The following is a 13,992-nucleotide window of genomic DNA, read 5'->3' on the forward strand; positions in this document are numbered from 1 at the left end:
TACTTTTCCGGAGCACTCGGAATTTTGCTTACTTTCGCTACTTACCCAAGGGGCAATGTTTTTAGACTACCGTTACTTCCACTTCTTGAATTTCTTATTAGACGAAATTACTTACTTTTTACAGTGTCACGGTAAATGAATATATTTCCCGAAATGTAAGCTATTTGTTGAGTCATTTTGCATTCGTTTCAGACCTTTCTATTAAGAAGTAGTTTTGACACGGCTTCAATATCGCTCCTTCTACTTGTAAATGAGCAGAAATGTACGACATTATTTCAAAGGTCTATCGCTTATAAAGGCCTAGTGCAGTATACAGTGCTGTGCTAATTCGTCACACGCCCTCCCAACTCACCATACAAATGCCATTTAGTGTTAATAGTGCAAATGAATAGTGTCTTATTCGCTTTGGTTCTGCAAAAGCATGAGCAAAGCTTAACCCAAAAATCGCGCCTGAGCCTTCTGGGCTTCGTCACCTTTTTGGGCCATTCATTGTCTATATCGCGACCTTCTAGCAATGCGGTAAGAGGACTTGCTCCACATGAGCCACTCGTGGAAACATTCACAAACGATGGCTGCGATTTTTCGGAGGTCCGCGGTTGTCATGCCCGCATATTTGATAAGTTCTTGCGTGGTTTCGACGTCTCAGGATCCTCTCCAGTCTCCAATCTAGCACTCTACCGGCGAGTACCAAGCCTATTTTGACCGCTTCTGCTTCTTGTCAATGTATCGCACTCGTTGCAATAAACTAGTAATATGTCACAAATGTTTTGCCATTTGAAATTGTCACGTCTTAATTATATGCTCGATGGAAAGTACCTGTACTCACATCTAGGTACCTCAGAGTGCTAATTATTTCAGTCACGATGGCCGGCAGGGAAGTGAAATCTTTCCATGATCTGCAATTCTGTAGAATAGCATTGGAACTGATTTTCTTTTTACATCATATACATCGTTGCAACAGTTTCATATCAATCTATACTCTTTTAAATCCACTTACGATGCTGTTTCTTCAAGTCTAGGAGATTTGACCAAGTTTGAATGTCGCTATTGTCCGGTTTATGTGATCAGTACCAATTACTGCCGTAATGCGCAACTGCAATTCATATATTACGGAACAGTGAGCCTACAGTATTTTTTAATTCGTTGTCTGCCCCTACCCATGACCATGAAACGAACCATTGATTTTCCGCTAAATTTGGCCAAAATTGAGTGGAACCAAAGTGTCTGAATTCAGGAGGCCACTTTTGGTAGAATCTGCCAAAAGATATCCCGACACCTTGGTGCGGGGTCTATTTTATGCGGCTTTTATGACTATTTGACAAACCTGCTTAAGTACTCCGAAGAATTAGACCTACTTCCAGACTTGTTCAAACTGCTGGATTTTGAAATTGCGCAACTAGAAGCAGTAAGTGCATTGGTCGGAACCCCTCCTGTTTCAAACTTGTACTGATGTTGATGTGGAAAGCCCATCCGTTTCTGATGAAATAAAAATGAATTAAATTCTTCAGATTTTAATCTAGCTAGTTGTGTGTAAATTAGTTTTGGATTTTTAAAGATCTAGTCCCACCTCTATTTGCGTGTTTTGAAAAACGAGTAGTAGCCTGCTAGTTCTAGTTGCACTTTTGAATATCCATTAGTTTGTACAACGCTGTTGAAGGAACTAGATTGGTAGTTAGTAGTTACTGATCACCTCTGGTGACATTATATTACCCTTACTTCCTTGAAGTATTCTGCCATGTATTGATGAGTTTCCATTCTTTTCACTTTTCAGGTATGTCGGATTAACGCTCACCTACGCGTCAAGTTTTCAGATGTTGCGTGGTGCTGTCATCGTCTTTACGGCACTATTGTCAGTAGCATTTCTACAACGTGTCATCACCTCCAAGATGTGGTCTGGAATTGTGTGTGTGATCATTGGTCTTGTTCTGGTGGGACTTTCTGACATTTTATTCCCCGATGAAAGTGGAACGGAATCGTACAGCAAGAATGAGTTGATAACAGGTAACTAGTAGGGCTCAGCAAAGTTGGGTACCTTTATGATTCGATTCTGAATCGAGTAGTAGGCATCGAGTCGAGCATTCAAGTATCACTCAGTAGCAGTAGAATGATGTGGAAAGTCGATATATGCATCTTTCATGCGACCACAATGTAACGCCAGTTCTACGTCACATTGAAGATCATTTGATATGTTGTTGGCCATACCTATTTCCTTGCACTTCGTGCCAGTGTGCTGTTGGTCGATCACGTCTTCACGGAAATGTCATTTCCACTAACGTGCGTACTGTGTAGCTTTGTACTCCATGTTTCATATGCTGCGATACCACCAATCTAGGTTCACGGGCTACCAGAGTGGGAAATAATATCGAAACTATCATTCTCGTTAATAAATTACGTCTTTTGTGGCAAGGAGCTGATCATTTCAGTACTCGAAAATATCCTCTACCACTAACACTGGTCAACAAATTTTTTTTCATCTCTTGTTGCATGAGATTTTTTAACTGATTCTACACAATTTTAGGATGCTGATTCCAAATCTGCAATCAGTTTCTTTATGCATGCTCTAGTTTTCATGCAATCGACAATTTAATTTTTTTTCATTTGTGGCAGGAAGAGCCGACAAATGCTTTCTTATCCAAGTATACCATCAGCTATACGACCTGTTCCGCACTCTGATAGATTCCCTCCTCCAGTCTTTAGTGGTTTTACATTTTCTGAAGATGAGGAAACTGAATCGCAAAGGGAAGAGGTTATGGAAATGAAGTATAGAAGAACAGATACAGGATCTGAATCTGAACACTCTTCTTGTGAAACCAGAGTAGCTGTTCAGCAGTTTAATCAATCAGAACTGAATGACTTCGTACGCGATTTAGATTTGTCCAAGCAAGCAGCTGAGCTCTTAGCCTCCAGACTCAAGGAAAAACAGGTTCTGGATCAATCTGTAAAGGTATCCTTTTTTCGACAAAGAGAAGAACTCTTTCTTCCCTATTTTTCATAGGAAAATAAGCCGGTATTTTGCAACGATATACCTGGTCTTCTCGGACAATGGGGTATCTCCTCGTATGATCCAGGAGAATGGCGATTGTTTTTGGACAGTTCCAAGCGCAGCATCAAGTGTGTCCTCTTACACTATGGAAATGTTTATGGAGCTGTTCCAGTTAATCACTCCACTGTCTTGAAGGAACGGCATGATGGCATTACAACTGTTATGGGTTTGCTCAGATATCATGGGCACAACTGGATCATTTGTGTTGACCTCAAAATGGTTAGTTTTCGGCTAGGTCAGCAAAAAGGATACACTAAATATCCATGTTATCTATGCATGTGGGACAGCAGAGCACGTGAAAAACATTGGACACAGAAGGAGTGGCCCTTGCATGAAACATTTCATGCTGGCATACCTAATGTAACACACAACCCAATCGTAAGCAGAGACAAAATTGTTTTTCCGCCCCTGCACATCAAACTAGGTCTCATGACACAGTTTGGTAAAGCTCTAAATCCTGACAATGAATCCTTTCGTCATCTTCTTTATACTTTCCCTGCTTTGTCATATAATAAAATTAAAGCAGGAGTGTTTAATGGACCACAGATACGTACACTTATTCGTGAGCAAAACTTTATTCAGAAAATGAATGTCAAGGAGAAAGCTGCATGGCTATCTTTTGTAGATGTTATAAAGAACTTTCTTGGCAACAGAAAGGCTCCAAACTATGAAACACTTGTATCCAAGATGCTCTCAGGGTTTCGTGATTTAGGATGCAACATGAGCATAAAAGTACATTTCCTGTACAGTCACCTGGACAAATTCCCTGAAAACCTTGGGGCTGTCAGTGATGAACAGGGAGAGCGTTTCCACCAGGATCTCATGACAGTGGAAGAACGCTACCAAGGTCGATGGGATCGACATATGATGGCGGATTATTGTTGGGGCATCAAACGTGACTGTCCTCAAAAAGCGTACAAACGCAGAAGTTATAAGAGGAAATTTTTTCCGGGGCTGTAGAATAATGTAGAATAATTGAATTTTTTGCATCTTTTCATCGATAGCTTCAAGTTTATACTGTGGATTGTCATCATTCTTTTCAATGTCATTTTGCAACAAAAACTCGCTTATTACATTTATTTTACCAGCAAAAATGTTCTTTGTTACAATTGCTAGTGGTAACACAATAATTTCTGGGAACCTATTATTGTTTTGAGGTTTGTTATTCGACTATAAGCAAGAACGTCATTTGACAAATCATGTAATTTTTCAGAAAATTTGAATTTAGTAAAAATAAAATAAAAAAATCTCGATTTGCAAAAAATCTCGATTTGCAAAAAATCTAGACCTTGCAGAAAAAAACTAAGGTCATATTCGGATTCAGCGCCCCCAAATTAGGTAAGAACAAGTGTTAGTAGAAATGCAACAAAATTTTTGTTGACCAGTGTAATGGACTAGCGTCGTTAGAATTATATTCCATTCATATTCGAGCACTAAAATGATTGTGCATCTGTTTTATTGTGGTCTCTATGTCAATGCGCTGTCGTTGCAGTATGGGAAATGGTCGGTCAGCATAAATAGTTGGATTTGTTCTTCCGTTCTATGAGCGTTATTCACTGTGCTGTATATTGTAATGTCTTTTCAGCCTACATTCCATTTTTGTGATATTTACCGCTGACGTCAGGTAGCTCGAGGCATGTGACGATCATGTGACTAACTTGGTTGTTTTTCAAATTGGATTTGTGATGTGTTGCATTATTCTCCACGAGTGACTAGGAAACGAAAACATGCCAGTAAGAGCACAGGAAAATAATCTGGCATATTGATATAGCAGTGAGATAGTAACACGATTTAGATTGGATATGGTTGATCATACTTTCGATACCATTTCTATTTTCATTGCTGGCTAGCTCTTGATGACTACCGGTACTCAATACTCATGTTACAGAATCTGTTGCAACATGAAAATTTCCAAAAGTTCCTTTCAAGAATCTAAGATTCTGTAGAGGAAGAACACTCTTGCTACTAAAGTATACTTACTTTCAATTCACATTCCTTTTTCAAGTAAAAACTAGTTTAAATTGAATATCATCACGTCAGTGGCATTATCAAGATGTGTAGGCATGATTTTGCATGTCGCTGAGTTCCACTGTTTTTGGTCAAATTTCCGTTGCAAAGTGTTGTTAGATTTCATGTAGTACTGGTCTTAAACGAGTTGCAGACTACTTTTAAACAGTTTGGTAGCCTACAACAATTGCAGCATCACGAGTAGGATATGTCAAAAGTAGGGGTTGGGCACTATGATTAGACTTCCATAATTCAAATCTAGTATTCACTGTATTCAATCGAGTACTGCAGACTTGTACAAACTACTGGATTTTCAAAATGCGCCAATAGAATTAGACAGGGGTTCTCAGCCGTTCTTTGCCCGAGGCCCATTTTCTGATTTGAAAATGTTCTGTGGCCCACCTCTCATCCTAGAGTCATAGTCCCGTCCAAGGCGTGGTCATCGCTGGCGACGATATGCCTATTTCTCTAAAATCTGCGCATTTTTCTCTTGCTGATCATTACAAATGTAGGCATTCAAAGTAATGAAATCGCGCGAAGCGCGACGAAAATTTTCAAGTTGAATAAATCTCCTCCAACAAACAAACGATTAAAGAAATTTGAGCCCCTTTGAGCTCCCCCCAAATGCGGGTTTTAGGTGTGGCAGTTACGGTCCTGGTAGATCCTATAACTCTTGTGTACATTAATATGTCCGCTATCCCACTCATGTCGCGAAACCCGATAATCTAATCCCCGCATCCACTTTGTGATTGCGGTTCTACTTCCACTGTGGTGCGGATTGGGGCTGGGCCAGCTTCAAACAATTCTTTGGTGAAAGGGATACTGCACAGATGTGGAGAAAGGATCTTTCAATGTTCAAGCTGTACAATGTACATAAGTATGTCCTGTATCTACTCAAGTTCATTCAATCCAATGGTACATGTGACTCTTACATGACGTGCAATGATTTCAAGGCCGGAAATTTTAATCCGACTCCAATATTAATGCACGTATTGCTCTAAATCCTCAATACATTACGATTCGTTGCGGTGGTGCCGTATACTTCGATAGGAAGTTGAATTGATAATAAATTGCGATTATGGCTATTTTTATATTACAATAATACGACCTGCCAAGGTACCGTAAATCTACATCGACTACACTTCCGTCCGAGTTTAATGCACACCCCTTTCAACGGCATACGGCCCTGCTGGAATACTAGATCACTTCAGCACTAACTTCAAGGTAATATATAATCGAAATTGTTTTTGTTGCCGTTAGCCGTAGGTTGTCGTAGTCGGGGGATAAAAGCCTCCGTTTCCCCTCCCATTTTCGACTTGTAGCTTGTGACTCCATACGTGCCATTACGTCCCATCAAAGTCGGATGAACAACGTGAGGTAGCCTTCGTATAATTTGATAATATCAATATATTTTTGAGCGAATAACATAACAAATACACCCAAATTTTCACTAGTTGTACAATATTCTAAATAGCTCTGTCGCCCACCTCGAATCCTCCTGTGGCCCGCCCTTTGAGAACCCCTGAATTAGAACTACTCTCTTTACAAAACTCTCAACTATAAGAAGCACCACTCACTTTCCAATCTCTCAATTAGAATTAGAACTACGCACTTTCCAAAACTCTCGACTTAAACTAGAACCACACACTTTTGAAATTCTGCAATTAAATCTAGAACTACTCATTTTTGAAATCTGAAGCTACAATTAGAACTGAAACTTAACGAAAAGCAGTAGTTAGTTGACCGTCAACTAACTAGACTGGTAGTTTATACGCGTCTGATTTCGTTATGTATGGTTTTCAACATTGTGTATTTTTCTTGATACTAGGTGACTTGATTATCATCATTGCTCAGATCGTGGCTGCGACACAAATGGTTGTAGAAGAGAAATTTGTCAGCGGGAGAGACATCAACCCACTGCAGGCTGTCGGATGGGAAGGTATTAGGAATAGTATGTTATATATTTCTGTCCTTGGTGTTTTTGCCGCACATATGCCGACTCATGAAGATACACACGATCTGTGCATATGTGTACCACGAGTGCGTGATGTGGATATGTCGCTGGACAAGGAAGGTGCAGATATAGCCTTGAAAGGCTTTCTAAGTGAAGCACAGATAGGTGTAGTTTGCAGTGAACTGTGCAAAATGATAATTGACTTTCAGCTTTCTAGTCTTAAGAATTGAGATCTCAATTTGCAGGTTGACAGTTTTGAACCAGTCTGGTAGTTTTGTAAACTTGGTAGTCACGGTATAACGGAGGGAGTCGATGTAGTCAGCGCTGGTACTCAGTACAAGTGAATTTCATGCCTGTGATGTCATAGTGATACGATTGTTAATATACGATGTTCTTTCCGATTCTCTACTAGTTGCTGACGATTACCCCTGACGAGTGTCAGCCGAAAATATTCCGGCTTATCTCAATACCAATATATTATTCAATTGTATATTGAAGTTCTCAAGAATGTCTTCAAGTAGAATTACTGTCATAAATTCCTACTCGATACAAACAGAAGTAGTGATTTCCAAGACATGTCAAAACTCTTTCAAGTGGAAGTAGGAGATGGTGGTCTGAGAATGACAAGAGCAATTTTAAAAAGTCGATCCGTGCGACGCTGTGTTTTCCTTTAGAATGGCAAGATGCATTTTTGTGAATTGCGCAGAATGACTAATAATACCACCACGAATGGGTGCGATCTTTTGAAATATATGACAATGTATTCCATTACAGTGATAAAGGGGCTATTTCGTACAATTTTTATGACAATTTAACTCATAACCATGCTGTAAACATGCCTTTAAACTAGTTTCTATGTCACAAAGTAGAAAGTGCAAAAATGTCGTAAGCAGAAGCGGGAGTAGTCAGAATCATAACCAATCAAGTAAGCAGTCCAGGTAGGCAAAGTATTCCTGCATGCATTACGGAACACCTCTGAGATCATGTCAGACTCGTACAAACTACTGTGTTTTCGAAATGAGCGATTAGAACTAGAAGGAAAAACCTGTAAAAATCCGCAACTAACTAACTAAAACACATATGATCATTGATAACATGGATAACTGAAATGCAAATGAGCTAAAACCTATTGGGAGATAGAATCGCCATTTCAAAGATATGGGGTTTTGAGTTTGAAATGGTAGGGGGTTGACTCCCAAAACCCACCTCTGACCACACCGCTGTTAGTACTGATGACTCTGATCTAGCAATGGTTGCAAGAACATCACGAAACAGAACACGGGCATCACGATCTACGGCAAACTGCGACGCGTGTTTTGTTGTTTGGCACCTCATTTTTTTCATATGTTCAACTGGAACTAAAACCACTCGCTTCTCTTAATGTGAAACTAGAAGTAAAAGTTGAACTACTGAAAAACGAGTAACTAGATTGGTAGTTAGTACCAATCTTGCTTGAACAGCGAGTGTTTTCGTTGCAGGTTTTTTCGGCATGACCACTCTTGGCACTCTTCTGATACCAATGTATTTTATCATCACGGGTCACAATAACGGCGTCCCAACTCGACTTGAAGACTCCATCGACGGACTCTGCCAGCTGGGAAACAACTGGCGCGTGGCTCTCGGAACTTTTGGCAGCGTAGCAAGCATTGCTTTCTTTAATTTCTTTGGTATCAGCGTTACGAAGGAACTTAGTGCTACCACGAGGTGCGTACGAGATTTTGGGACATTTATGATGCTCTCGAGCCTTGGCATTTATCGGTAGAATCATTATTATATTGAAATGACGGGTAGGGCTGGGCACAGTGATTTGAGTACTTTAATCTGAATCGAGTTCTAATTTTAATGATTCGAGTCGAGTAGCAAAATACGATATACTGCTATGACGTCATAATCAGTGATGCTCGAATCCTCGACTCGAAGCATAATTCGTAATTCAGAATCGAACCACTCACGTAGGCCTACTCGAGTTTCCCCAGCCCCAATGACGGGCCATCTTGTTACATTTTATTGTAAATGATAACCTACCGACGCGGTCATTAGCGGAGTACTACTTTTACTTTCCCAAAATACTCAAGTGACTGTTGCCTGCTTGCACTCTTGCTCAATTGGCTGTGACTTTAGACTACAAAGCATTTCTACTTCTTTGAGTACTTGAGAACGTTTTACCTGCGTGAGTGCGACAAAAACCCGGTCTTGTACAAAACACCAATAAAGTTATTTGACGGCCAACTTACTATTGCTTTTTGGAGTAGTTCTAGTTCAAGTTATACACATCAATGATGATTCAGTTGTCGAACAACTAGTGCACACCGTCGTCATTTTGGTTTGAATTATGATACCGGTGTTCTGTTGTGTGATGTTCTTGCGGGAAGCTCAGAGTCATCACTACTAACTGGGCCAAGGCCAGGGGGTGGATTTGTGGGTCCAAGGCCATCCCATTTCAAAACTCCAAACCACGTCCTTTTGAAATGCCGATTTGATCGCCAATATTTCTTTGCTGAGCTAAGTTAGCTCATTTGCAATACAAACATTATTCGTTACTTGTGTTTTAATTTGTTAGTTCCGGATTTTCTAAGTTCATTACTTCTAGTTTTAATTCTAATTGCGAGTTTTAAAAAGTGAGTAGTTGTAGTAGAGCATTTTTGAATATCCCTTGGTTTGTAGGCCTACGAGTCGTGTACACTGTACAAGCAGTAGTACATTATGGCTGCCCTGCCCAACTCTGGTGATACCAGTGCTGAGTTGCGGTGACTGCGTCTACGTTTTTAGCCTATCCATATTTTTGGCTTGCAGGATGGTGTTGGACAGTATTCGAACGGTTGTGATTTGGGCTGTGAGCTTGGCATTGAGATGGCAGTCCTTCCAATACTTACAGGTAATTATTCATATTCTCTCAATCACATTCTGATATTGTGCTCTTTGCTAGTGCCATAGCTCAAGTGTTCATAGGTCCAAATCCACGAACTAGCACCGATGCTCAACCAACGACTCAAACACTTGTAGGAATTTCTTAGACAATGAATGGCTACGGGTTGGCCGAGTGATTAGATTTTAAATCGAGCATTATGCTTTGAGTCGAGTATCGCTCATTATTATGTCCCGACAGTATTAAAGATATTCATGTTTCAATGATGTAGCTTTCATACAACCACATAGAATATAAGGCCAATTCTACATCACGTTACAGATAATTTGGTATTTTTTAACCATACCTTTTTCGTGCACTTGTGACAATAATGTGTGTCGATCACGACTTGACTGATATGTCATTTCCACTCACGCACGTAGCTCTATACTAGATATTTTGTATTCTGTGATACGACCAATCAAGCTTTCAAAGCTTGCACAGTTGGAATTAGTATCGTAACTAAGATTGCTATTGATATATTCACACTGAGGGGCAAAAAGCAGATCATTTCAGTACCAGAAAAATCATGCCTCACTACTCGCCTCGAATCATTAGAATGATTACTCGGTCCAGATTGGAGCACTCGAGTCATTGTGTCCAACTGTATAAATAAATGCTTCCAAGTCCAATTCAAATGTGGCGGTTTGCTAATGGCGCAAAGACAAGCCATTGCTGCATGTATAATGGATCTACATATCGATTGAATTACGTGTAGGCTGTCTGCAAGAATTCGAGTAATGGAATCAGAATCAAGTCTTACATGTTACGAGCCGAGTATTGAAATTCCACGCCTCTATCAACAAAATATTGTGTTTTCGATACGTCCGCCCTAGTTGTCGAATCGCAGTATTTCAAATGTATTACAAAGCGATGCACTTTAGAGGAAACATTTCTTTTGTCTAATGATCAATCGGCACTTCAGCAGCATTGTCTCAAAGTGCAATGAAATGAAAGTGATGAAAGCAATGAAAGTGCAATGAAATTTGTATAATCGAAAAGTACCAAATTATTTTTCATGATGCGTAGAACTGGCGATATTTTATTTATGGCCGCAAAATTACCTCAGTCTTTTGAAAAATCCTTCTAGTTGGCAACATAGATGTATTTTCAAAAGCAGCCTACACAGAGTCGCAACCTTGTGACTTGGTTACCACACGATCCCACCGAGTTTCATGTGATTTCAGGTGATCGGGTTTGTGATATTGATATTCGGAACTGCAGTTTACAACAACATCTTTCGCATCCCGTGCATTGAGAAGAAAGTTCATCCGATAAATTCCTCCGACTATGGTGGTGACTATGACGAGGAATCTCAACCGATTTTGGGTGAAACTGAAGCTGACATGGAAAAAGACAATTAAGCTTTCGTTTGGCAGAGTTGCTGCAAAGCAGTATGTTGCCTATCAGTACAATTCATATCCCAACTCTCACTATATAGCCAACGGTCGTGCCAAAGATTGGTTTCTTATTGATTGAAGTTTAATACTCAACCACGTTGGTTCTTGATTTCTTTTTTATCTCAGACCCCTTCAAGTTTGTGGGTGCGGTAAAATTGAATCGATTACATAAAAAAATTGAAGCTATTCTATTCCTACAATCAGGCAACTAATGGCTGGACAGTGGACACGGTAGTCACAGTCCCAAATAATAATCTGGTTTGGTAGTCTCTTAACGACGTAACAGTGCCCTTTCGTGGACCCTCTAAAAACCAGACTTGTGCCAACTAGCAATCTTAGTTAACGGTCAACTAACTACTAGAGTACTGGGTTTTGAAAACTAGCTACTACTTTAAAACAATTAGTTGTTGAACAACTAGAAAACATATATCGGCGTGAATCATGATACCAGTGTTCTTTTGCGTGATGTTCTTGCAGCCATTGCTAGCTCAGAGTCACCACTACTAACAGTGACATAGTCAGAGGCAATGTTCCCTCTCATTTTTGACGAGTATGCGCGCACCCATCAACTCACTGCACGGTCCTTTCGGCAACGGTGCGTAATGACTAAAACGGTCATCACTTCCGATTTTCTGTGTGCAGAGACTGTGTTAGCAGTGCGCACATGCGCAGCTTAGATGGAACATTGGTCAGGGGTGGGTTTTGGTGGTCGAACCCATCCTTTTGAAATGCCAATTCTGTCTCCAATATTTCTCAATGGCGGATTTTTTATGGTCGTTAGCTCTAGTTCCAGTTCGAGTTGCTATTTTTAAAAAGTGAATAGTTACAAATTTTGAAAAGTGAGTAGTTCTAGTACTAGTTGGCGAATTTTTAAAATTGAATAATTTTAGTTCTAGTTGCGTATTTTGAAAATCCAGTAGTTTACACAAGTCTGCCGAAACTCTTGCTGTAGCCAGTTTGAGAATACCTGCTCTACCAAGTCACGATAGCGAGAGAATGTACGTTGTACGATTCTTTCTAATTTCAGAAATTGCTTCTGACCTGAAATGAGTGTTTGTTCTTTTTTCCATGGTTTGAATTTCAACTTATCAACTAGGATCCAAGCCTGTGATATTGTAGTGAGTGCATTTTAGCAACTTAGTATTGTCATTCTTATTATACCTAAGCAGTGATTTGATTATGTTTTGTCGGTGATCCTGTATGCCAATTCATCCAAGTGCAATACATAGTTGTATAGACTCCGTCTTGTTGCTGATTTGTTGCCAGTACATTTATACACCGCGTTTGTTTGTTCTTGTGTGTTATGACATGCTTAGGGGGCTGAGGGATTGAAATCCATAACATACACACATGCGGCTAGGTTATCGAAGTTAATACATCCATTCTTTACTAAGGATGTTGAACATACGTGCAGCCAGACGATTTCATCTGGCACACCAAGCAATTCTGAGTAAATGAATTTCTTGCATTATCCAAAACATTTTGAATGAAGAATTACATGTAAAAATCCCTCCTGACAAGGAAATCTCCAACTTGTTCACATAGATCAGGGGCGGGCAACTTTTCCAGTCGGCGAGCCGGATATAGGAAAATTAAGCAATTGGCGGGCCGGATTGCTGAATCGATACATTATTCGCCCATTTACCTGCATTATACTAGGAATAGATTGTATATAATGAATTTATTTTAACGACAGCAATGTCACTACAAAGCCATTTCTCGCCGATAATGACGAGGATATAATGTGGATTTGAGAACAGCATTGCCATACAGGCGCCGCCATGTCTGCTTCTATCAGATCATAGTGTCCTATATGGTGTGAAGGTGAACACAAGCAAATCTCGCGGCTCAGTGAAATTGGTCTACGTCACACTTTCCATTTGATCAAAGGCAATTTGACGGTAGTTCTTGACCAACTTTCCGAGCAATAAATTCGATAAAGCGGATAGCAATCGAAATCTACCGCGGTGCTGGTTGCGCAAATATGAATTGTATTCTACTCGTGGTCCTGGAACCCTCCCCCCCCCCCCAAAAAAAAAAAAAATCAGCCTTCAATGTTGCATTGTAACGGAGTTTGGTATTGTGACGTAGTCATGCCATGCCGTCTGAGCAGCTCAGGCACAAGCGCGCACGAGAGTATAAGAGCGTGAATGCTCAATGCTAAATCAAGGGCCAATACGCTTGCGATTTCCTCTGCTTCTCACTTGCTTCCAGACGGCATTGCTGCGTCACAATACAAAACTCCGTTACAAAGCAATATCCGAAGCTGATTTTTGGGAGTTCCAGGGCCACGAGCAGAATAAAATTTATAATTTCTCAATCAGTATAGCGGTAGCTTTCGATTGATACTCCTTTTATCAAATTTAATGCTCGGCAAGCCGGTCAAAAATAACCGTCAAATTGCCTTTGACCAACAAGGGAAAGTGCTACGTAGACCAATTTCACTAAGCCGTGAGATTTGCTTGTGGACACACCATATAGGACACTATATGCTCTGATCAATCAACACACGGTGCAATCCCTAATTAATATTTCAAGGCTTTCGATAAAGCCCGGTACCCCAAATTTACCAAGATATCAATTCATTAGGGCTGAGTAGGTGATGAGATAGCGTCGTTGTCAGTCTGTGCGGCCTATTTTATATCGATATTAAATTCATGCGGACCGCGGCATCTACGAAATT

The 13,992-nt window shown here is 40.2% G+C and overlaps 1 protein-coding gene across 2 annotated transcripts in view; it reads left to right on the forward strand.

The window, feature by feature from the left end:
• LOC145455752 (solute carrier family 35 member F6-like) overlaps nucleotides 1-12,592 on the forward strand; it is a 31,800-nt gene extending 19,208 nt beyond the window's left edge. For both annotated transcript variants that reach the window (XM_080333730.1, XM_080333731.1), the window contains exons 4-8: nucleotides 1,772-2,001; nucleotides 6,879-6,989; nucleotides 8,483-8,708; nucleotides 9,798-9,879; nucleotides 11,097-12,592. In XM_080333730.1, the coding sequence (XP_080189856.1) occupies nucleotides 1,772-2,001; nucleotides 6,879-6,989; nucleotides 8,483-8,708; nucleotides 9,798-9,879; nucleotides 11,097-11,273 (826 nt within the window). In that variant the 3' untranslated portion in view covers nucleotides 11,274-12,592. The remainder of the gene's footprint in view (nucleotides 1-1,771; nucleotides 2,002-6,878; nucleotides 6,990-8,482; nucleotides 8,709-9,797; nucleotides 9,880-11,096) is intronic.
• The last annotated feature ends 1,400 nt before the right edge of the window (nucleotides 12,593-13,992 follow it).

The sequence above is a fragment of the Botryllus schlosseri genome, chromosome 14, assembly GCF_051294905.1.
Source record: "Botryllus schlosseri isolate E-star chromosome 14, Bs_hap1, whole genome shotgun sequence".
NCBI classification, from domain to species: Eukaryota; Metazoa; Chordata; class Ascidiacea; order Stolidobranchia; family Styelidae; genus Botryllus; species Botryllus schlosseri.